Genomic DNA, 24,169 nt, shown 5'->3' on the forward strand with positions numbered 1-24,169 from the left:
TACGCGTTAACCTTCTGTGAGACTTTTCACATCAAATGACTAGTCTCATTTTCGCCCTTACTTAGTTTGGAAACACGTTTTGTAAAGACTGAAACGAAACTACTCCTCGATGGCCATAGCCATAGCAGCCCTGAAGAAAAGGCCGAGTAGAACTTGAAACGTTGGGTCCCTATCTAGGGCTTGGTTGGACGTCCTTTTTAATTATTGTTCACCTCTACTAAACAGATTTCTGCCAATGCTCACGTTCAACGTATCATGTTTACCGAATGTCATCGTTCTTTTTACCTTCGAAAATATCTGAGTAAATGAAGTTATATAGGTTTGGTTCATACCTTTCTCTCCAGCATAACCAGGCAGTCCAGGGAGACCATACGTTCCTGGCCCAGCGTCTCCTCTGTCGCCCTTGATGCCCTTGGGTCCATCAAATCCCGTGTAGCCTGGTTCTCCTACAAGAGTGCACCCTTTTGTGGCCTAAATCTCTCTTTCTATTTAAATATAAAACGGTATAAAGTAACGTAGGTCTGAATTAAAAAAGCATATGTCTGATTTTAACACAGGTGCTCTAAAGTTAGCACAATATCACAGCATAAATTGTCCAACAAATTACCTTCTATAAAGCTTTCCTAGAAATACGCCTGTACAAAATTATGATGAAATTCTCCAAGAATGAAAGTGTTGTAAAGCTACTTTCGTTGCAAATAAGGGTATCTGAAATTACAGAATTGCTATTTTACTAAAGATATATTCACTTTTTTAACATTATAATAGACAATTTGCTATATTACCCAAGCATCAAGGAGAATGCAGGGATTGGTGCTCCACGCGCCACTCGCGCACACCTTCCCCATATAAAAGATTCGAAGTAAATAACCAAAATAAAGCGCTGACGAACGCGCGTACAAGACGGAATTTGTTTTAGATATTTGCTTTAGAAAATTTATTACTAGTGAGGCCAGCACGTGCGGCGCGTGGAACATCAATCCCTGCATTCTCTTTGATGCTTGGGGAATATACCAATAGGCCTATTACATGATACTAAGAAATGTCCATATTTATGTTATAATTCGGTGTAATAGGCGACACTTTTCAAAATGCATTGCAGGATATAGTACGAGTACGCGTAAATGATCAGACACCATCAATTGGATACCAATTCAGGCTTACACATCTGGGATCCTGTCTGGATTGCCTTCTGTACTGTGGTAATCACGCATGTCCGTAACCTGGGGGCGCACTCCTTTCTCCGGCGAGTGCTTGGCTGATGATATTCTCGGCAACGAGACTAATCATGGGGGAAGGGGGAAGGGCATGGAATAGCCCGCTCGAGGGGTGTCCCAGATCTCCTGCCCACTCTATCGGGGACTGCCGGGCCGCCCACCGCGAGAGGCTGTTGTCATGCTCTTGCAAACGTCATAACGTCTTATTAACTGAAAAAAAAAGTAAAAAAATAAAACCCGAAGCTTTGTCAACAACGTCCCAATAAAGAAAAAGCGAACTGTTGATATGAGCAGGATAGCGTGCAGCCGATAGGACCAAAGCAGGCGCAAAACGTGATTACAGCCTTTCGCGTTTGGCGGCCCCCGATGGAAATGGAAGGAAACCCCTCGAGCGCGTTATACCATGTTGTCCGACGTGACTAGAGTAGTTGCCGCGAATGCTATATACCATTCGAGCGCTCGCCGGAGCGCTTGACTGGTGGAGCTAATGGCGAATCCGCGTGGTTTTTTCTGCGCGCTCTCGAGCGCTCTCGAGAGCGCGCCGAGGGCGCCTCTCCCTCTCAGAGCGCTCCCTGGCACTCCGACTGTAGCCGTCGGAGTGCGGAGCGGTACAGGCGTCACGTGGTACTTGGACGGGGATCACGTGGTTTTGTTGACGATGACCGGCAGTGGTCTGTGGTGGTGTGCGGGGGTAGGGCATGACTGCGATTGATAGGTGGTTTTACAAAGTGCTTGTGCATTCGACAGTGCGGAATTACAACGGACGGGACGACATTCGTTTGCGACTGTAACAGGAAAGGTCGACGTGTGAAGTATTCCCAGGGCTTTCACGAGATCGTTCATTTCACGGCGGTGAATCCGCTAAGCCTAACCGACGACGAAACAGCTCGTAGAGCTCGACGCTGTTTTACCAAGTTTTGTGGTCGCTCCAAGAAATTTTGAGGTTTGTTGAAAATGCGTTCAAAAGTTTGTGTTGTAAAATAAAGGGAGAGCCATATATAATGCACTGTGATCTGTGTCACATTGCAATGCTGGCACGATATTTCGCCGTGAGAAAAATGCGGTTTATTAACCATTTTATATTTGCCTGCTCTGTCGTACGCATGACCACTATCGCAGCGCGTTCACTGTCGAAAAAGCGATGAGTTGACAACTGTTTCCAAGCCTTGGCTTTCATTCCGTTCTGCAAAAATCAATTCGCATACTGCTGATCTCTTTTTTTTTTACATGCCGGTGCGTAAAACAATTTACGTCACAACCGTTATTTCATCACGTTGCGGGCGTAAATTTTGCTCAATCGTCCACCGTACGCTGGAAGATCGTGCTGTATTTAATGCATTACCAATGGCAAGAAATTTTAATTCCGTGACTGGTCTGAAAATTTCGGAGCGCTCTGAAGCCAGCAGTTGTAATCGGCTGAAAAGAATCCCGAGTAGCTCTGGCGGCAAGGAGGGGGCGCTCTGCCGAATCGAGGTCAGGGGAGAGAGGCGACCCCCCGAATTCACCATAAGTGCTCGCTGGAGAAAGACGCACGCTCCCGCGTTATTAACAAGGGTGATTACCACATTCCACGACACTGTTAGCGCGCGAAGAAGCCATCGCCGATTCCCTCCGTTTTTCTCTCGTTATTGAAGAACTGTCATAAAAACTACCATACTGATAGAAAGAACTCAGTCGGAATTCCAACCTAAGTGGTAAATTTGGAGGACCGCCAGTACTTATTCGAAGTATTATGCAAAAAGGTGGCGAAGCCTTGTTCGCGCCAACAGTGTCGCGGACTGTAAGCATACGGCTTCACCAGTTCGCTAATTGGGCACCAACATGCTTATTGACTGCCACACATCCTCCTAGAAGATCCGAGAAGTTGCGCACTTACGTGAAGAAAAAAAAAGAGCAACGACCTGACCGCCAATTCAAAAATTACAGGAGGAACTTCGCCGATTTTTGGAGCTACCTAATCCAAAGTCACAATCTGAATGTGGATGGCTTCCTGATTCCGAAATGTTATCTCGTTCTCCCAGATTCACTCTAGTTAATCAAAAAGCGATATTTTGTTTGCTGCCGCAACCGAAACATCGTTCTCCCTGGTTTTTCCCCAGCTTTTTCCGCCACCCAAGCGTGACGTCACGGGGGGGGGGGGGGGGGGGGGCAGTGAGGCGCGCGGCCGGCAATCGGGTACGCTCGCGCCCGCCTTTCTCGCGTCTAACAGCGAGAAAATCTGAGCGTTCGTGCTACTGGAAGTTGATCATTATCTATATTTGCACAAAGTATGTATGACCTTGGCCTATGTGCTCAACTACGAAAAAGTAAAAAAAAAAGGGAGCAATTGGAATTTTGAGAAAACCGTTTTTGCAACTCGGTACAATCAAGCCGCGGCTCGGTAGTTTCATGATATCGCTAGTAAATCCGTTCTCTTTTTATTAGGAGATGGCTGGCGAAGAAAGGTCGAAGAGTCACGCAATACATTTTTTGACAAATTGCCAAATCACCATGGAACATGCTCAGAATGTGGATACAGATGCCCCACACGCTCGTATAACTTGAAGGAACGTGCCATTTGTTTTAGATTTTCTTTAGAAAAGTAACTGTTGCAGGCGCCAGCACGTGTAGCTACTCTTGTTGCATGAATATACTCCTTGGTGCTTAAGTAATTTAGCAAAAGATCTATAGACCATTTCTGAAAAGCGCTCCTGGTTGATGCCATCGTCAGCGTTCGTACGTGTGCCGCGTACATTGCTCGCCTTCCAAAGCGACAAACATGTGCGTGCTTGGCTGGGACTTAACACATGTAGACTGTGATTCTCGTAAACAATGAAGTGTATAGAATGGAATGAACTGCATTCATGTAGATCAGATGGCAGGTTACTGGTCATGAAGATTGTGTTAAAATGACAATTAAAAGCACTCTGTAACCACCAAGCCAAACATCAAGGTGCAGTTGAATGCGCATAAAATACACAAATACACTGTTCATCTTCAAATAAAGAATATTTGCTTGAAGATACAATAGTGCATAAGGTACAGAAAGACATCATAAAACTTTTAATTAAAAATAAGTTAACAAAAGTTACTAAAAAAACGTGTACCCGCATTTTATTATCTTTTGGAGTAGAATACAACGCGTTCAAACGCTCATTCACGAGAGCACGTGGGAAGGAAGTAATTCTATATAAAAAAGTTTTTAAAATTAAGTTTTGGTTTAGCACAGTTTCCATCAGCTGTAAATTTGCATGCCTCCGTTCAACGACATCAATATTTTCATGGTTAAAAAAAACAAAAAAACAACTTCAGCCTTATATAAAATATCTCCGCAATAGAATAAATTAACAATGTTTTCATCACTTTGTCTGCAGAGAATATTACATGCCAACCATTTGACAAACCAGGCAAAGGCTCTATCGTATATTAATGGAGCTCAACACCTTCTCCATAAATCTCTGTAGTAGCAGACAGGAACAGCAATATGTCGAAAGTCATGTCTAAATTCAGGAACTTTGTTTAGACGTTTCATTTCTCGTCTTCAACATATCGGCCGCGTGAGTGGAACTCCGAGAGTAGTCCGAGCTAGATCCGACGTCCAAACAAAAATAGTGTTTATATAAAAAAAAAAACTGAACTAATTTGAATAACAAATGTGACTGTGACAAAACTTCGACTATAGTGCAAGATTGTGTACTATTTTTCTCGATATTATTAGCGCTCTTCTTTGGACGGATGTCATAGTGGTCACAGCCGGCTTGAGTTTGCACTCTCCGCTCTTGAAGCTGTTCCAGCTGCTGAAGGATACTCGGCTCGCAGCACGCGGCTATAAAGTATTCCGAGCAAAAGTGAAAATGTTTCACGTGGCAGTAGCTCCCACGGCACACAGCTTGCGCAAAAGCACCTTGACGTGGCGGGTCTCCTTTGCTGCCGGGGAACGCAATTTTTTTCTCCCACGAAAACAAGAGTATAAAAGAAGCTTTTCCCGGCACTGTTTCTAATATCAATCGCGAAGCACAAATTGCTACCTATTGCAAAGGAACTTTCAACCTTGAAGTGGCGAAAAAATAATCTCGATCGCTAGCGCCCCGAAAGCCACTTCGCGGCTGCCCAAGTCGCTCGTCCGCCTGCCCACCCGTGACGTACGCGGGTCGGGAAAAGTAACGATTTTTCAGTGTCCAGTAGACAGTCGCCTCCTGGAACCTTCGCGGCCGGTGTAACTTGAAAATTTAATAACTTCACGGAAAATTTTAATTTTTAAAAAATAATTTGGTTGTCAGTTCAGAAAGGATTATTGATGCGGTCTGCAAATTTCCACGCAGAATGATCTGCGTGTTTAAATGCAAAAGCATTTAAACACGCAGATCATTCCTACAAACAGCACGCCCCGCTGTCTTCCGTAGAGGCCGGCCGCGCGGCGCGACATGGCTGGAAGCAGAGCGTAAAACACGTGATACAGTAGTGCACAGAGAGAGGGAGAAGGAGAGGGAATTTCCGGCTCCCTCTCCCCCTCCGGCCAAGCCTGACCACCTGACACGTGACCCAAACGGGGTGAGAAAGAGGTGGCCGCACGCACCACCCTCTCCTTTTTACCTGCGCGCGGGCCGCAGCGCCAGGAGAGGGCTTCTCTGTGGGGTGGCGTTCCTTGAAACTAGGAGGCGTCGCAGCCAATGGCTCTTAAGGTGCCGTTTCGCTCAGCCAATGGGAGAATGGGAATTTAGGTAGCGTTTTTCGCGGTTACAGACACCGCCGATTTCGCTCCACACTCTTAAAAAGGCCGTGCGTTTTCTTTCCCGGAGAACACGCGGACCGCCAATCACTGCTGTTTGCGGAATCAGCTCAGCGAATTACAATGCCCAAACATATGTTTAGATCAAAAAGCGAAGTCTGCGATGCAGCATTAAGCAATTGAAAACGTCACGCTTGCATTGTTTGATGCTACATTGCAGACTTGGCTTTTTGGTCTAAACATATGTTTCGGCATTGTCATTTGCTGAGCTGATTCCGCGATTGGCGGTCCGCGTGTTATGTGGGAAAGAAGACGCACGGGCTTTTTGTTAGAGTGCATAAGAGAGTTTTGCTTTCGCATGCTTTCGTATTAATAAACCTCGGATGAATGCACTTGCCCTTCTGGCCCTTGGAACCAGAGTATCCCGGAGGTCCCGCAACACCGGGAGCTCCCGCGGGGCCGGGAAATCCACGCTGTCCTCTGTTTCCAGGCAATCCCGGGGGGCCTGGCGGGCCGGTGCCTTTTCCTGTCCCAGGGATACCACGTTGACCCTGGCGGGTGAACGGGGTATGAATTACCGCGTGGAATCAATGAATTATACCAACTAGCCCAAGCATCCACATTATCAAGATCCATAGGGGCTAATCGATTCAAGAGGCTCGTTACCGTACCCTAACTCATTATCGTACCCGTCAGTGAGTAATTCACAGTTCGTTTCACTTTTAAATCCGACCGCAAACGACGATACCATCCTATAAGGTTTCCAATCAAGCAGCACCTAAAGTGCATAGTCGCGGCACGCTCATCCCTTTTGTGTGTTTGCTATCAACGACTAAACCAATCACGTACAGGGTATTCTTTTCGCGCCTGATTGGTTCAGCCGGTAACAGCTTGCACGTTTCGCGCCGCCTGATTGGCTGCATTGGATCATACGTCTGGTGCCAATCACCAATGCCGATATATGAATGGCCACGGAGCGACAATGTGATGCTGGGTGCTCGTCACACCCTGCGTATCGCTAGCTGTCGTTGACTGTAATGTATTATGACAGCTTATCTCACAAGATGGGCCCGTATCTTTGTTTGGGACTTCCCGTCAGTGTTGGGCAAAGTACATCTAAGACGTATATTTCAAGTATAAAGTAAACAAAGTAAATGAGAGGTCATGTACTGCAAGTAAAAAATTAAGTACACCGGGTGCAATGCACTCTAAATAGAGTACTCTAAATAAAATGTACTTTCAAACCACACTACAAGCATTTTTAACACTATCTTGCCATTTTATTCCCCTATACAGTGTTTTTTTTTGAACTGATGTGCATTGTTTTTTGGGTAATCGGGGGTGCTCAGTTATTTTCTGAAAGGGTGGTGAATATTGAATGGAGGTCAAGTGGCCACAAAGTGGTTCTTTTACTCTCGCTGACGAACTGTAACTTAAAAGGCACTTATTGGTTGAAAAAGCATCATTTTGTGGTACAAACTAAACGGGACCAAATTTGAGAGATGTACTCTGAAGTCGTATATTGACTTTCCTCGAAAAGTAACAGAAAAAATACTTCACGTAGAGTACAATTACGTGCTTAGAGAATGTACTTGGAGTAAAGCACAAGTTTTCTAAACCTATTTGAAGCAGCAAACCCTGTACTACACGTATATAAAAACGAGACACAAGACGACAACTTGTGCTCTAACTTCGTGCAATGATTTTGTCGACACTCATTGTTTCTACATTTTACTAATCGAAAAATTCCTCTCTGAAGTAATGAATGAAATTAGTCAGATGGAGATACTTCTCTGACTGTAACAAGGTTCAAACAGTGACAACTCAAATGCGTTTCAACCGGAGCAGTGGTGCTGCGCTGATTGGTATCGGTCAGAAATCCAAAGTCCGACATGATCGGCGCATTAGTAACCCTTCTACTGCGAGTCGCAATAGATTACAAAGTGTCGTACCTTTGGACCTGGGCGTCCTTCCAGACCAATTTCACCAGGTCGTCCTCTTCCCCCAGGTCTGCCTGTAGGACCCTGGTCACCAGAGAGACCGGGGTAGCCTTTCAGTCCTGTCGGACCTTGCTGAGAGTAGCCATGACTCCCGTGATCTCCCTTATCTCCTTGAACTCCGGGACGCCCATCAAATCCAGGTTTTCCCGGTGGTCCTTAAAATAAAAATAGCGATAGAGTTTATTGAAATTGCAATGACTTGAGAACAAATAGCGCACCTTTGATCTAATGATGGCAATTTTCACAGCTAAGGCAGATTAGACTACTGTCACTTTCGTTAAACGCATTGACATATGTTTAAGTTATCTCCGTAGATCTGTAATTGCGATACAGCCACTTTTCAATGTCATCAATTTAGTACTTCTGTTAGAAGAAAGAAGATTTATTCGTTTGTGACGATTGTTCCTATTTCAAAGAACTCCAAACACGGTTCCACTCGTTCTATAATTAACACGCTTGACGATTGCGAGAAGCTTTAGGACGCGAAGCCACATTTTCCTACATAAAGTTCTGCCGGCTTATGGCAAGGTCTGCTGACTGGACTACAATTATGATGACCTACGTACTGCCTCAAAACAATGGCAGGTAAATATTTATCTTAACTTATCATTTAATAGCTTACTAAAGCTCGCAACTGCGCCACATTCCAAGTTCATTTTCTCGTAATCGTACGAGATGGCACGTTGCAGCGCCAAATGTCGCAGAAGGGCCGAACTTTGTTTTGCTTACCTGGAGGCCCTTCGAGGCCGTTTCGGCCAGCCTCACCAGGTGGGCCTGGAGGCCCGGTCGCTTCCAATAACTGTTCCGGTGTGAAGGGGGTTCCGGGGTCACCTGTAGCGTAAGGAGTCTCGATAAAACGGTTTACAATCTTTTTTTCTTTTTTTTGCCCGATACCCAAAGTAGCAACAATCTACGTCAAGTAAAAATTAATAAACTGAAATAGGGTATCAGTTGGCGCCTCTGTATGGGGGGGGGGGGGGGGGACATTTTAGTAAAAAATCTTGACCTCATCGCTTGACTTCATTATACATATAACTCTTTTATTTCTGGAATTAACAAAAAAAGCTTGTGATAATCACCGAAGAAGTTGCGGCGAAACGGCTACGAACAGTTACAATCACCAATTTTGCCTTGAAAAAAAAAAAAAACAGAAACGTAGCAACATACCTTGCCGGATACCGACACAGTTCACAAATTCATATGTCTATGATTTTTATCGTTTTCTTGGTTAGTAAGAACTTTATGAATATAATTAATGCCCTTTGGTCTCCACAGATTGTTCGTATTTACGAAGTGCATAACTAAGTCGCCCCTAGAGGTGAGAGATAATACATTCCATACAGAGGCTAGTTAACATGTGTATAACCTAACACTAACAAATATAGAATTTAGTTATTACGGTATATAAATTAAAAGAGTACCTCTTAGGGTAAAAAAAAATCACTCACCAGACTTTACTGTGTCATGCGTAGGTCGCTAAACTGTAATGGTGACGCTTATACTATAGTATAGTTGGGTTTATTCGACCAGTAGCTCTACTTCTTCACAACAATGAGGCAGCTAATTAAACCTAACATTAATGGTTTGTTCTGCTGAGAACTTATAGTTTGTTGGTTGTTACCTCTTTCTCCCACTTGGCCCGGCACTCCGACCTCTCCGTCGTAGCCCGGAGGACCTCGCTGTCCCTTCGTGCCGTCAAAACCGTCTCCCATCGCTCCCTTCTGTCCGGATAGACCGGGGAAGCCCTCTTGGCCGGCAAAACCAGGAGCTCCGCGATCTCCGTAGTCGCCCTGAAGAAACGCCAACCGATTTATTATTCGATACATTCAGGTGGAGCGCTCCACCGGAAATGGAGAGGTCTCAGGTTCGATATTCGGACCAGGCGGATTTCTTTCGTCGCGCACCAGTCACCTAGCTGTGTTTGGAGACTTGTGTTTTTCCTCTGTCCCTCTTGTTCCCCCTCTCCAGGGATTATTTTGGTCAGACAAATGTGAGATTATCCAAATGGCGACGGTACATTGTAAAAGATGCAGATATATCAGCGTGGGGTGGAGCGATGGCGTTATATAATGACTGAATCCGAGAGAGAAAGATGAGGCATTGCACGGTGAGTGAACATAGAAGTATACAAAATTTCTGGTTAGACGTGAAGGAACATAAAAGGTCACCCTTTCAAGGAGTTGCGGAGAATCAAATGTACCATCAGCAACCTTGTGCAGAAAAAGAAAGTCTCGAGCAGATCTCCTGGTATACAGAAGTGAAAGTGAAAAAATTGGGGGTATATGTTCATAAGTATAAGGAAAGGGCCTCTCAAAATATCTATATTAAACAATTCGGATAACCTTTTTCTGAGCATTTTCGATTGTTATAGTCTGTCTTAAATATTGAGTTCCATATAACAGAAGCAAACTCGAGTCTTAACCCCACTAGGGAATTAAAAAGAATAAAAAAAAAATCAATGCAAGGGGTTGTTTAAAATTACGTGTCAAGCGAAATATTATTCCTAGTACTTCAAAAGCATTTTCGATGAGTGAAGACACATGACTTTTGAAAGTGAAAGCACACTCAATACACACGTCAAGATCCTTTACGAGGGGTACACGCTGTATAGGCGATCCCTCAAGATAATAGACACTTTTAGTTGGGCGTACGCAACGAGCTTGCGTACGCAGGAACGTTGCGGGCCGCGAGTGCGCCTGCGGAGAACGTAACGTAACGTTGTGCTGTCGGCGTGCGTACGCACGCAGTCAGGAGTTACGTGCGGGTCCCGCAGGTCACTGCGGGACGGTCTCGCGAGATCTCGGACGAACGAGAGCGCATTTCAAGATGGCCGCTGCCACGGGAAACAGCTGTGGAAACGACGCCGCTCCTAATGGAAATCGCGTGTTTTATACGCTGAAAGTGGATATAGCGTTGCTGCTGGAAGTGCAAGCCAGTGATCCGTTCAGGAACCCGGACCAATGGGAAGAAATAGCCGTAAGGCTCAAGGCAGTTCTCGGCAAGCCGTTCAGCTATCGCAGTGTACGCGGGCGGTTCGACCTGAGGAGTTCGGACTCCCTGCTGCACCTCATCTTGTATTCCAACTCGTCCAGCGTGAAATAGCTGCGTAACTGCGGTCGCACGTTTAGCGTCACAAGATCGTCGATCTCAGCCCACGTCAGCATGGAGGCAACTTGGGGGTTTGACAAGATACTTCTTGGAGGCATTGTGATAAATCACCGTACAACAGAACGAAGGAACCAGCTAAGCCTACGGCTTGGCTTGGCTACTTTCGGTCAATACTTGAAAGATTGAAAAAACAGTTCTTTCCTCTAGCACTAGATGGCGCTAAAATGCACAATAAAGGATCGGCGGGTCTGTTTTATATCAGTTGGAAGAACGCTAACGCACGTCAAACGCGTCGAACTAAAAGTGTCGTGGACGCTCCACTTGCTGCGTACGCAACGCACCGAAGGTTGCGTACGCAAGCTTCCTGCGTACGCCCAACTAAAAGTGTCTAATAAGTAAAGCCAACATCATCGTTCCGTCGGCATCAGGAAAGAGCTTTTGTTTTTGCGGGGTTAAGCAATAATTGATTTTTTACACCATTGAAGAATGCTTGACACGTCATTTGCGAGACATGGCAATCTTGAAATGTATTGAAATGGACCCAGGACTATCCTCTGAGTTTGGATAAGCTGTCATCAACGCAAACAGTGTTAGAGCGCAACGACAGACAGCTGTCAAACCATTCACACAGCGCATGATGCACTCCATATGAAAACAGCTTACGCAATAGTAACAGATGTCAAACGCGTTAGTCATATCGAAGTATATTGAATCAACTTGTTCTCTATTCATAACAATCGACGCAGAAAATTCTAAAAAGGAACACAAATTAGTCTCGACAAACCGACCGCTCATGAAACCATGCTGCAAAAAAGTTATTTTCCGGCGAAAAAACAACAACAAAAAAGACATTCGAGTACCAATGACAAGCTCGAAAACCTTTGAGAAACCACAAAGCAGAGAAATTGGAAGATAATTTGAAACAAGAGATGCATCACCGCTCTTTAAGGTCGGAACAATCCCCGATTTCTTCGAAAGTAATGGAAAGGTGTTAAAACTGAGTAAATTATTAAATATGTCTTTCAGAATCGGAATAAACTGTTTACTGCAGCCTTTGATAAAAAATGGGTATTTTATCGCACCACTCGAAAACTTAGGTTTCAGCTTTTAATCAGCAACTTACACCGTAATAGACATGCACGGAACATAAATAGTCATAACAGTATCTCAGTTCGTCGCCACGTTGAAAAGATGGCTGGCGTACAGCAAAACATTTGCTAAAGTAATCAGCGAAAATTTTTGCAACATCAGCAGGTGAAGACTGACAACTAGGAACATTGTCTGATCTAACATGCTAACAGATGCTACGACTGGTCTCACGTATTTGCTGCTTCACAAATTTCCAAAATGTTTTTGGTTGACGATTCAAGCTGCTTTCTATACTATCCTGGTGTAGACGCTTATTACGCCTAAATATTTTTTTTGTTACTAGAGAACGAAATATGCTGCGCTTTGCATAACAAAGAAAAGAGCTGCAATTCTCAAAACGTCGGTGAAAATTACATTTTTTCTGTTGGCTCATTCGTAAAGCCTTAAAAACCAAGTAGGACATATCGACAGCTTATATTAGTATTTATGTATACATCTGTCAACAGCACTTTTTACGACTGACGTAAGCGTCTCGGTATATAGCATGATCAACATTGGACGTAGAAAGAACACTATCCGAGTCAAAATGTTAAATACGCTTATGACTCAAATAATCACCTCTAGAAAAGCAGTAATTTGATGATTTACAGGATACAGGCGGCTTGAACGGGAGAGAAAGCGCGACAATAAGTGGTGGACAGAAGCCATCAATCTGTACCAAGGGACAGATTGATGGTTAACTGTACAATTTTGTGGAGTGAGTAAGTGCTAGGAAAGTGGGGATTCAGGCTTACAGTGTAATGTGCATTCTCAAGAAATATATTTTTGGAATTATAGAAGATCGTAACCCTCCCTTAATGAGGAATGGATATAAGAGACTCATAAAACGGGAAAATATGTATGCGGATGAGCCGCAGCAATTCGAATTGTTTTTGTTTTTTTCGTTGGGAGAACTTGAAACGACTGCTGAGCTCCTGAAAAAGCGTTTCTGGAAGAAAATTTTGTTCTCAAGGAACATTCTCGACGTCTTTAAAATTATCACAAAACCCTTAATTCATTCGGTAGTTTGTACAGCATTTGGAAACTTGCAGAATTGAAGTTGTCCATCCAAGTGGTACCCCCTTCAACCCAATCCACAAATCCTCATTAATTCACGGCATGTTACGCGTGTACTTCCTTCTTGCGTTCAGGCATACTTTGTTTGCATCCCTCGTTTAATAAGTCGATAAATGTACGACTCTGATTCGCGTGGAAAGATGCGCCTGGGCATGCGCAGCGCCGACTGCAGCGCCACCACAGCGGCATACTCAAGAAGCAACACTCACCGGCTCTCCGCCACCACCAGGGATACCCGGCGCTCCGTCTGGGCCTGGGAGGCCCTCTAGACCGGGACTCCCTCGTTGACCGTCGGCACCAGGATCACCCCTCTCTCCCTTAATGGAGTTTGGAGGATAGTAGTCGATGATCACTTCTCCGGGAAAACCTTTCTCGCCTTTCAGCCCATCAATGCCGTCTGATCCAGGAATGCCCTGCGTCGAAATCGGTAGAGCAATGAGAACACTGTCCCGAAACAAATCAACTGCCGGTGAAATTGTGACTTTTGTGTGCCCGTTCACAGTCGCTGACGCTTTAAAGGGGAGTGCGACGATTTTAAGGTTAAAAACAAATTACCGTTTGTATTTTATATATTGCTTATCATTCCACAAGTAAACGAAAACATGCATCCTTCCACCGAAATACAGCGATTCCGCTGCGTAATCTCGAAAGAAAAATCGGATTATTTGTCGATCTGCCGCCGTGTGCGGCGGTTACAGGAATTGCTGTGTGACGTACTCTGGGGGAAGTCATCTGTAAGTTAGCGATTTGTGCAATTTTGTGCTCAATTTAAGGTCATTTTTTTTTTAAATCCTGATGTGTAAACATACAGCAATGCGCGAAAAGTCTATTATTATCCCTAAAATTTGTTAAATTGTTCCGGCGCCATCAACCGGAAGTCAACAAAACCATGCCCGCTGCGCAGCCACCCTCCCCGTCCTTCCCGGGTTACAGCATCTTGTTTCCGCGTGCGTGGGAGCGCACTAACGACGACGAAAAAGAAGTATCATGAGCCAATGCGAAAGCGATGACCGAACTACTTGGTCGACCCAACGATCTGCCGATATCCCGTTCTGTGCCAAGAGCACAACTCGCGTAAATATTTGTACATAGAATAAAGCTTCAGCTACGTTGCGAGTGATGTCTAGAAGTTTGGTTGTTCGAAGAGCAGAGAAGAGTCTGAACTTTTATTTCCTCGTGTTTCTCAACGTACCATCGTATCGTCCGCCGCGATCACGGGCGATGCCTACCGGGTGCGGTGTATCGTGCCCGAACTCGAGTCCACTGTTCGTAAACCAAAATCTCCTCTAGCACCGTCTACCGGACGAGAAACCCCTCAGGGGTGCGTGGTATCAGAAACCGACACACCATGGCGCCGCGTTGGTCGAGAACAGGGTTGACAAGGAGTTCAGAATCACAGGAAGAGAGCTGGAGGGCCAAAAAACAGAGGTCACAGAGCTCAACAGGAAGTTACGTGAACCCGCAGTGATCTCACTGCACAAGTGACTGGGAAGTACTCTGTCGCCGATGCACGAGTTGAGAGGTGCCAAAAACTTCAATCTTTGCCATTCCATAAAAAAAAAAAAGGAAAAGAATCAATCATGACGCAAGAAGGGTGGACAAAATAAGCCCTGGCCCACGTTTCTGAAGCTTCCAGCGACCATAGTGCATTGTTATAGAGGTGGATTCTGCCTAGGTTCTCGAAATAGTCGTGCTAGTATATCTGTTGTAACACCGACATAGTTTTTAAACAAAAAGAGGTGAGGCTGAGTTTTACGCTGCGCCACAAAGCAATATAGGACGCTTCAGAAGAGCGTTTCAACCGATCCCGAGTGGTGTCAATGTAGGGAATGTAAAATGTTCCACTCATTTTTTAATTTTCTAGATATCGTTATTTATCTGCGCTACTAGAAGATTACTATCATTCGTACATGTCTTCCATGTAGAAGATATCATATACGGTATCGTAATTCTCCAAGGGTAGTTTAAGGTTGAGCGGGACTTTTGTCGATCAGAGATCGCCGAACAAGTGTACCGCGATAAGCTTGTAAAAACGTCAATGTTATATATCTATTTTTTTTTAAATATTATCTGCTGAGATTTACGCATTTGATGCATGCGCGGCAGTTCCGACTACCACGGTGGTTAGAAATCTGCCTGTAGCTGTGAAGCAGTGGCATAATACTAATCAAGGATAAAATTACACCAGCTGAAATTCCAGATTCCAAGCACAGTATAGGAAACAATCGATGTCACGGACATAAGGGGAAAAAAGTGGTGTCGACGGTTCGGCGTAGTGCAACAGCCGGTATAACAAAAGAATACGGACGTACACGCTCGTCCGACTTTAGTCACGCAGCCCAGTTCTTTCTACGACGAAAGGAATCAGGAGCTGCCAAGAACGAAAACGATGGCAGGGGTGTCTGGACCCGCACGGGGAATACTTTGAAAAAGCAGCATAATCTTGTGCTTATGGAATATTTCATTTCCTCTGTAGGAATAAAAGTCTCTGTCGATCTTAAAGGGCAGCTCCGCCGACAATTTTAGCGTTTTTATCGAAACATTATTTCGGAAAGAATACTAAACATTTGACCTATAGCAGCGGTTAAACCATTATAAATCTGTTGACATAATTTATATCCGTTAAAATACGATGAAACCGATACCGAAACTAACTTACCAAGTTACTGGTCCGCCATTTTGACGTGACGTCACATATGGTATAAACATTCGCGTGTGTGCGCTTTGAGCCTGGCCGGCCTGGCAGCAGGTAACTGTATTGCGTTCGAGCCACATATCAAAATAGACTAATCAGGCTCGTCTGAATTGAGCAACAATTAGGATATGCTCCTAGCTTTGGGGGTCGATAACCTAGGCGATAACCCATTCTCATACGATCTGCCGACATCGACTCCGAGGAAACCGCCAGCGGCGTCTGCATTAGCGATCCGCTGCCATATGGACCCAGATGCCGCTTCCGACGCGGAATGGTAAGGCAGCTTTTGTTGCTAGCACACCGAGAAAAACTGATCGACGTTATGCCTTTTAATTGGAAACACTTTTTGTTATACTTGGGGCCCGACAATAGACGGTTTTAGTAGACGGTGTTTTCAAGCAACGCTTCTGTAGCGGGACATCGCTCTGTGTCCTGTCGGTTAGCTTTTACTTTGTCCTCGTCTTTGCGCTGTTTTGTTTTTAATTATGTCTGCCACTTCCAAGCGTGCTCTCGTGCGCGCCCGGAGAGGTGGCGGGCCTCTGAAAACTATGTACACTAAAAAGCGGACAGTCGACCGCACCAACAAGCTACAAAGCAAGCATTATCACCAGCATGTGACGTCACGGCAACATCAGTGCTATCATGGCAGTCCCCGTGCGCCGCTCTTCCTCAGTGTTGCCAGCAGAGCGGCAGCAAGTGATTTGGGCGTGTACGCGTAAATTTGAATATTCATTTCCTTCTAAGAAATTAATATTTTGCCGAGATATTTTGTAGACATGTTCAAGAAGGACACCCAAATACATAGTGAAAATTTTATAGAAATCGGTGATCATCAAAATTACGGAGGATACGCCCCCCCCTCTTCGCCTCCCCCCCCCCAAAAAAAACGACAACAACAATAACAACACAAAAAACAACAACATAAACAACAACAAAACCCTTTTTAAACATCTTTTTTAGGCGACCATTATGGTGTCAGAAAACTACTCAATCAATATCTTGCTACAGCATCAAGTATATTTTTAATAAAGTCAGAAAACGCAACTGCTCGAAACCGAAACCGAAACTGGAGGAAGAAGATATATAGAGGAGGGGGGAAGTTACTGATAATCACGTGACTGTACAATTAAAACAAACAAACAAACAAACAAACGAACAAACGAATTTGCAGTTTTTTAGAAGCCACAAAAATGGGTATCATATTTTTGTCTATTTTTAATGTTGAGTGTGTGCCTTTAATGACCGGTGGCTTTGATTATCTTTGGTGGTTGTGTCTAAATCATAGAAAACGGCACGTGACCACAAATAATAAAGTGAGCGCGACTCGAACCGGCCACTTCTCGATCGGCAGTTTTCGGGTGGAAAAAAAAAACGAATTTCGAGCCGAAAATTGTGTTCTGGGTAGCGTAGTTGGGCTCCCATATGTCGCGTACAAATAGAAACCTTGGCGAGCGTAAATACCCTGTCAGTGTCCCTTTAAAGGACTCCAGTATTTTTACACGTATCTTTCAGCGCTCTGTATTTAAGAAATCATTCTTACGGGGAAGCCTTGGAGACCGGGTCTTCCCTGGTAGCCGGAGTCTCCCTTGGTTCCTGGTGGGCCCATACTTCCAGGGAATCCTGGTGAGCCTTCCGATCCTGCGCAAAACAAGAGGAATTCATTAGGTCACGGAATGAGCTGAAAAAAAAAGCTTAAATATAAGGCTTCTTTTTTCCTAACATTAATCGATTGACAATCCAAAAAGGACATATGAGGGTTAAGACTCGTTAAAATGTAGAGGTTGGCGTACATAACGTTTCACGAAATTAAAAGCGGCGGAGTATAAATTCGTTTTAAAAACAACACAACCAAGCCTTGGGCGCTTACACCGAGTTGACATCATTCTTTCACTGAACAGAAGTCTTAATTTCAGATGATCAATAATTTGGCCTTCCTTAACATTTCTTTCTCTGTTCGTGACTGCTACATTGCGTGAATATGTCTCGACTTTTTGTTCTGACGCCTGATGCCTCTTTGGCACATGAATTTCACAAAAGTCAATATTAGATTACAAAAAGCATAGTATTGCATGTGCCCCATCGAACAGTTTTGCAACACGAACCTACTGCCAAAATTCATTTCCAGGAACACGCAATAGTGCAATATTGCGGTAGTGTGGTAGTGCATTATTTTAACACGATATAGTAGTAGAGTGCGTTTGGGGGGGGGGGGGGGGAGGGTTTGGGAAACCGACTGATGTTGGGGAGTACTTAGACGCCCATGTTATACCAACAACAGGCGTGTTCGCTTAACCGAAGCAACGTACACTAGTTCGATCTCTAGGGAAAAGCTGCTTTGGCAACAGTTGTTTTAAATAAAATTTAATAAGATTTTACAAATAAACAATTAAAACGATAATGCATAAAAGACGAGGTCTCTTGTTGATATGACACTACGAGATTCACTCATCCTTGTTGTTTTAAGGTTGTATACCAACAAGCCAAACTAACCATAGTACTACTATGTTGGATAATATACCAAGAATATTATTATTAATAATAATACACAGGTTGGGGTCAATAAGTTTTGAGTGCCCAGGTTGACGATCAACATGCTTTGTGTAAAACAGAATCAGAATGGACAAGTGTTATAGCCGTTAAAATTACTTCACCCTTGCATTGATATTCACACAAGCCATTATAGGCTTTGACGGACCCGTTAGAACCTTTGTATTATCGGAGGGCAATAAAGATTATTATTATTATTATATATCGGCGAAGGGAAACAAAAAAATTACGGTGGCTTAGCTCGGCTATGCCAGGATATACGTAGCGTGAGCTTATGCGCACAAAATGAGAGGCGCTATGAAGCTGCTCCGGTGCAGCGTCAGACTTAGCTACTGCGCAACGGAGACACACAGCTGGACACGCAGCGACTCCAGTGCGTCTGCCGCGGCTATGACGTCACTCTTCTGGAATGCGAAGACCGGCGAGGCGAGCGCGGTGGCGGCGGAGCCCGCGGCGGCGGCGGCTCCGGCACGCCAGCTGTGCGCTGTGTGACGTCACTGCTCCTCGCGCTTGCGCAGACCGGCGAGGCGCGCGCGGTGGCGGCGGAGACCGCGGCGACGGCGACTCCGCCCCGCCAGCTATGTACCGTGTGACGTCACTGCTCCTCGCGCTTGCGCAGCACGGAGCACTGCTCATTATGCGAGCCACGCGAAACGGCTCAACCTCGGCCAGTGTAGACAAAAAAAAATATTTAGCTTCGGGACAAATTGAATGTGGTATTACACACGCACGGAGGTGTTACACTATAAGCGACTCCAGCGACTTATAGGGGACGCCACCACCAAACAAACCTGGTGGCTGGATCCAGGTCGCGTTGGCTCGGCCGGGCCGCCTGAACGGGTGGCGCGTTCAATTTAACAGATTTGCTTTTGTTTAATGCCCAATTTTTTAGGTATTTGAACTGAGACGATTAAGTGCAGCCGGTGCACATACACTTGCAGAGCACAGTGTTGTTTTCCTGATGTTTTTTGTTCTTTTCCTGTCAAACTTCCGTTTCAGAGATTTCGTTCAAAACCTAAACTATGGGCTCCGGAGAGACGGTAATAGACTCTAATCAGTTTTGATCATCTAAGGAAAGCGGCGATGACTACAGAATTGTTCCACCGAGAGTAATTTTCAGCTAATTCGCGTGCCTCGATCATGCGACTTATCTGTCCGCGAAATCGAGCTTTTGTGCGTATCCGCGTTTCAGAAACAGCTCCAGTCGTCTGCTCGGTCAGGAAAACAGGCTGCAGGAAAATTACAAAAATTAAGCAAGCGCTTCTTGACCCAAGGAGCATGGTAACCCGCTGGCGCCCCACTAAGCAGCTGATACTCGTATTTCAATTCAGGTTTTAGAAGCAATCAAGGTATTTTTGACGAGCGGGTTATGTATTATTATATTACGTACTATGTCCCACTAAAGCGATGTTAGTATATTCTTTGGGTTGAAATATGAGCTTAGTTGATTAGTTCCTAAGTGAACTGCTGAATAAATGTATATTTGACAGACAAAGAGATGCTACTTAAACTCAGCCAAATGGTTCTAGCAGGCAGCAAGGAGACGAACATGGACACACTGATAAGAGTCTTCATCGGAGGTTCAAGCACAACCTCTCTGTATTGAACTTCACTTCGAATCCTGAACGGAGAAAATGAGTCTTTTTTTGTGGCCGGTCAACCTGAGCAATGTAGACATATATTGCTGCTGGCTTCGACGGGGGTCTAATATAAATATTGGGGGCGCGATAGATGATAATGCCGTGACAGCTTCTAATTTTGCGAGACGCGTCCCCCACCTTTTTAAAGCAGATAATTTCCCTCATTAATTGTATGCAGCGAGCAGGTTTTCCTGAATCAAGTAATTGCAAAATCAGCCCAACTCCTTCAGTGTGGTCCAGGGGCTTTTTCGGCGAGAAGCAGCCAAGGTGAATAGCCAACGCACCAACCGGCGTGGCAGGCTCAAACTTGAAGCTAATCGAACACAGCCAAACTCAAGAAAACCAGCTATCGAACCTTCCAATTCACTTGACTGCAACATTGGTGTTCCCTCCAGTGAAACACCTCGTCTCTCGTCCTCAGTCCACTGTTCTACATACTTATAAAGAAACCACTGATCAGTTACCAAGAAGTCGTCAATTTCAACGGGATTCAAGACAGACAAGAAATCAAAACGTTTTTCCGTGATTTCGGCCCATCTAAGAAATCGAAAGCACGCGACCGTGTGTTGTGGAGTAAACGGGCTTTCAAAGATGTGATGGAAAGAAACAATCTACTGGGGCTTCACCACACTAATGAACACTCAGGTAAACTTAAGAAATTCTCTGACCTTCGACAAAATACATGGCTTGCCACTGCGCCGACAACACGTGTCCGCGAAAACCACCAGAGACGCGGAGGGACGCAAAGCGACCTGGTCCGGCTGGTTCTCGGTTTTCCCGCTTGGTGGCGTCCGTTTTGCTGGAGTTGCGAATACAGGCAGCATGCAGTAATTTAGAGTGGTGACAGTTTGAAATGTCACAGTTTTCGGGCAATTCAAATCATTGTGGGCATAGGTAAAACTTTTACATAATGAAACCAACGTGTTACATGTTTTATTCAGCGTGACGATTCGTGAAATGCGTATTAGATCATTTGCAGTATTACTGAAGTGGAACTTACGGATCATAATTTGGAGCTAAAATATCAACTGGTTTAGTCCGCAGGGTGCGCGGGGTCCTGGGCATCTTAATATTGCTCACTAACTAATGAAACTGGTGCAACTGGCTGCTGAGAGAGCCGAAAAACGCGTTACGGAGCAAGAAGCGTAAACATGCAATTTCTTAAATTGCCAGCGACTGCAATACCGTCAAAAACGATATCGGAATCACCAAATCAGATTGAATTTTTTATATTTCTTGTTTTCAAGGGTTGACACAATATTTGATTGTTCCCCCGAACTCTCGAAATATTCTTAGAAAGAGCGATTTTCTCTGCGTACGCTCCACTTAGATTTCAATGTCATCAATCGTCAGTCTTCTTTTTTTAATCGAAGCAGCCCAAGTGAAAATGCATTCCCCTAAATAATCTCTTTCGTTTTCCGGATAATTTTTTATTAAATTCTTAATTCAAGACGTACTATATCGTTTTGCATTCGCGGTTTTGCTTTCAATATAAATATATCGCTTCCCACATTTCTGAATTTCTGAATTTAAGAAAATAATAAAGCGAGCGGCGTGGTTTTGAATTGATTGGATAATGTGTGATAGTGATAAATGTTTAGAATGCCTATCGCTATACTTATAGGCCTAGCTCAGGCAGGCCGATGGGGATGCGCGGAACGCGGAATCCGAGACGCGCCCCGACATTGCCATGTCGGAACAAGTCCCAGATGTTGGACAAGGCGGTATTCCCTTGTGGACGGCTCTCTCTAGACCTTCTCGGATGACTTGCCACCAGCACACACTTCGGGACCTCAATGTTTGAACGCGTCCGCGCCTTCGGGAAGGAACCTACTAGCGTCAAACACGGGCACGTCCATTTCCGGCAGGCTACGCAAGCCGGCCCAAAACAACGGCCGGCTGCTCTCGTCATGGATTCCCTGTTCCAAGGAGCTCCTTTTGAGGCTATTTCCCATTTCGTGAATCTGCCTATATCGGCAGCGTGGAGTCCGACCGGTCACCCTGTCACATTGAGGCAGCGCCGATTCTTCGGACATTATCGAGGACATTATCGGGGGGTCTTGGCGTTGATGTCAACAAATGCGTCGTTCTGCGGAACCACGGACATAACGCGTTTCTACGTGATAACCCCTCAAAAGTGGGAACCCGCAGTATACCCTCGGGGTTTTAAGATGTCGAAAGTTCACTGGCACGCCAGCATGCTCTCTATTATGATCACACACAACATAAGAAAGACAGTGCGAGGGGGAAAAGTGCGCGCACGAAAAAAGCCCTTGTGGAAAGAAGATCGCTCCTCTCCACTTTAGTTTTCCTAGTTTCCGCCGTTTTCCTCCTCGCATTGTCTTTCTTCCGTTGTATCTGCCGACTATGTTGACCATAGTCGACGTGCACGCTACACGTGTGTGACTTAAGCGTAAAACTATTCTTCCGAATCGACAAATAGTAGCGGTATATTTTGAAGGACGTATGCGGCAGCGTGAGCGAGCTCGTCATCTTAACTGCTATAGAGCCACAGTCAGCTCAACAAACGCATGGCGCGGACTATTATGATCGCGCTTTTTGCTTTGCCATTCGCTCTTTCATGATCTTACTGGATAACGCTGCAATCTGATTGGTTGCGGAGCTAAAATAATATGGTCCTGCCGACCATCTTCTTATAGCAACGCCTTGCGTTTCTCGAGTTGTCAATGAACGAGTGGCGCTGACGTCACACGGCTGCGGTGGTGCTGCTGTCGGCGCATGCGCAGAACGTTCTTCACTTGGCGTGAACCTGGGCACGCGCAGTGCCCAACACCTGGTGTGGGCCAACGAGGACGTGTTTGGAGGCATTCCTTTTGGTCGTCCCCCGACGAAGGAGTTGGTGTAGCGCAGAAAAGTTACCTGGTCTGCCGTCCTCCCCTCGGTCGCCGCGCTTTCCGGGGATTCCGGGTGGACAGGTGCCGCAGTCGTCGCCTCTGGGCCCAGGGAAGCCGTCCTCTCCGTCCCTTCCGGGACGCCCTGGAGCGCCGGGCTCTCCCTGCTCTCCCGGAAGACCCATGGGACCGACGGGGCCCACCTGTCGTACGCCTCTACCGGGGGTTCCTTTCTCGCCTGAAACAAAAACAACGTCGTTGGTGACAGCGAGGAGCCACCGTCTTCGAGGGAGAACGCTCTGTTTACCGAACACAAGAGCTTCACCGTTAGGTCTCCGCTTGGGGTTCCCCAAGCTACTTGGTGGCCCCGTTGGAGCCCTCTATTCTAAAACTCTCTAATAGAAAGTTGTTTTACAATAGCGGGCTTTAGCGCTCTGAATCACTCAAACAGCATGGCGTATCGCACTGTGCATGTGCAAAGTGACGCCCAGCTCTCTACTAGCTCGCGAAATGTAAGCAGCTTCACTGTGAGAAGATTGACAACGGCACGCGGATATGTCACAAAGAGGCCGAAAAAGGTCCATATCATCGCTCCCTCAGGCGTGTTTGTTCGATAGGCACTGTTGCATGGCCGTAGTGGGATAACGTACACTGCGCGACACTGTTAGCGCGAAAAAGGCATCGTTGTTTCTTCTTTTGAGTTTTGATCAGATAGTTTATTGACGGGTGCTAAACTTTACCGCAGTGGTTACTGTCTTGAAGGAGTAGTTTCCACAACACCACTCATTTTATGGCTGTGGTTAAACTTTAGGCAAAAAAACAACAACAAAAAAAGTTGCGATCATTTGTTCTCATTAACAGTGTCGTCGAGTGTGCGGATGCATAAAATGAAGGGTGTGAAACGAAGTCATATCTAGGTAAATATTTTTGATAACATGTTTTGCACATGACTCTAACAAAAAAAAAGATAAAAAGAGGCCAGACAAAACATTATTGTACAAGTCAGTCAATCCTTGAAACCGAGAAGTGGTTTGCGCCATAAATGTAAAGCTTGCGGTAACCATAGCATCTGCAATGTCACATTCTTTGCCTTTGCAAAACGATATAAAAGCTTATTCGAGGCCTCAGAGTGGTAGTTAGCTTTTTGCCTAGGTGACGGCGGCTGATGTGTCCGCCGCTTTGTGGCGTACTCTTGTC

The 24,169-nt window shown here is 45.3% G+C and overlaps 1 protein-coding gene across 1 annotated transcript in view; it reads right to left on the reverse strand.

Annotated features, from left to right (window-relative positions):
- LOC8034391 (collagen alpha-2(IV) chain) overlaps positions 1–24,169 on the reverse strand; it is a 98,417-nt gene that overhangs the window by 22,177 nt on the left and 52,071 nt on the right. Inside the window, exons 18-25 of the mRNA XM_029993388.4 lie at positions 23,001–23,210; positions 17,474–17,571; positions 13,448–13,651; positions 9,547–9,715; positions 8,655–8,756; positions 7,878–8,080; positions 6,323–6,476; positions 333–446 (exon numbers count right to left, since the gene is read on the reverse strand). Coding sequence (XP_029849248.3) covers positions 333–446; positions 6,323–6,476; positions 7,878–8,080; positions 8,655–8,756; positions 9,547–9,715; positions 13,448–13,651; positions 17,474–17,571; positions 23,001–23,210 — 1,254 coding nt within the window. The remainder of the gene's footprint in view (positions 1–332; positions 447–6,322; positions 6,477–7,877; positions 8,081–8,654; positions 8,757–9,546; positions 9,716–13,447; positions 13,652–17,473; positions 17,572–23,000; positions 23,211–24,169) is intronic.

Source organism: Ixodes scapularis, unplaced genomic scaffold (genome assembly GCF_016920785.2).
Source record: "Ixodes scapularis isolate PalLabHiFi unplaced genomic scaffold, ASM1692078v2 PGA_scaffold3__209_contigs__length_174095766, whole genome shotgun sequence".
In the NCBI taxonomy this organism is placed as follows: Eukaryota; Metazoa; Arthropoda; class Arachnida; order Ixodida; family Ixodidae; genus Ixodes; species Ixodes scapularis.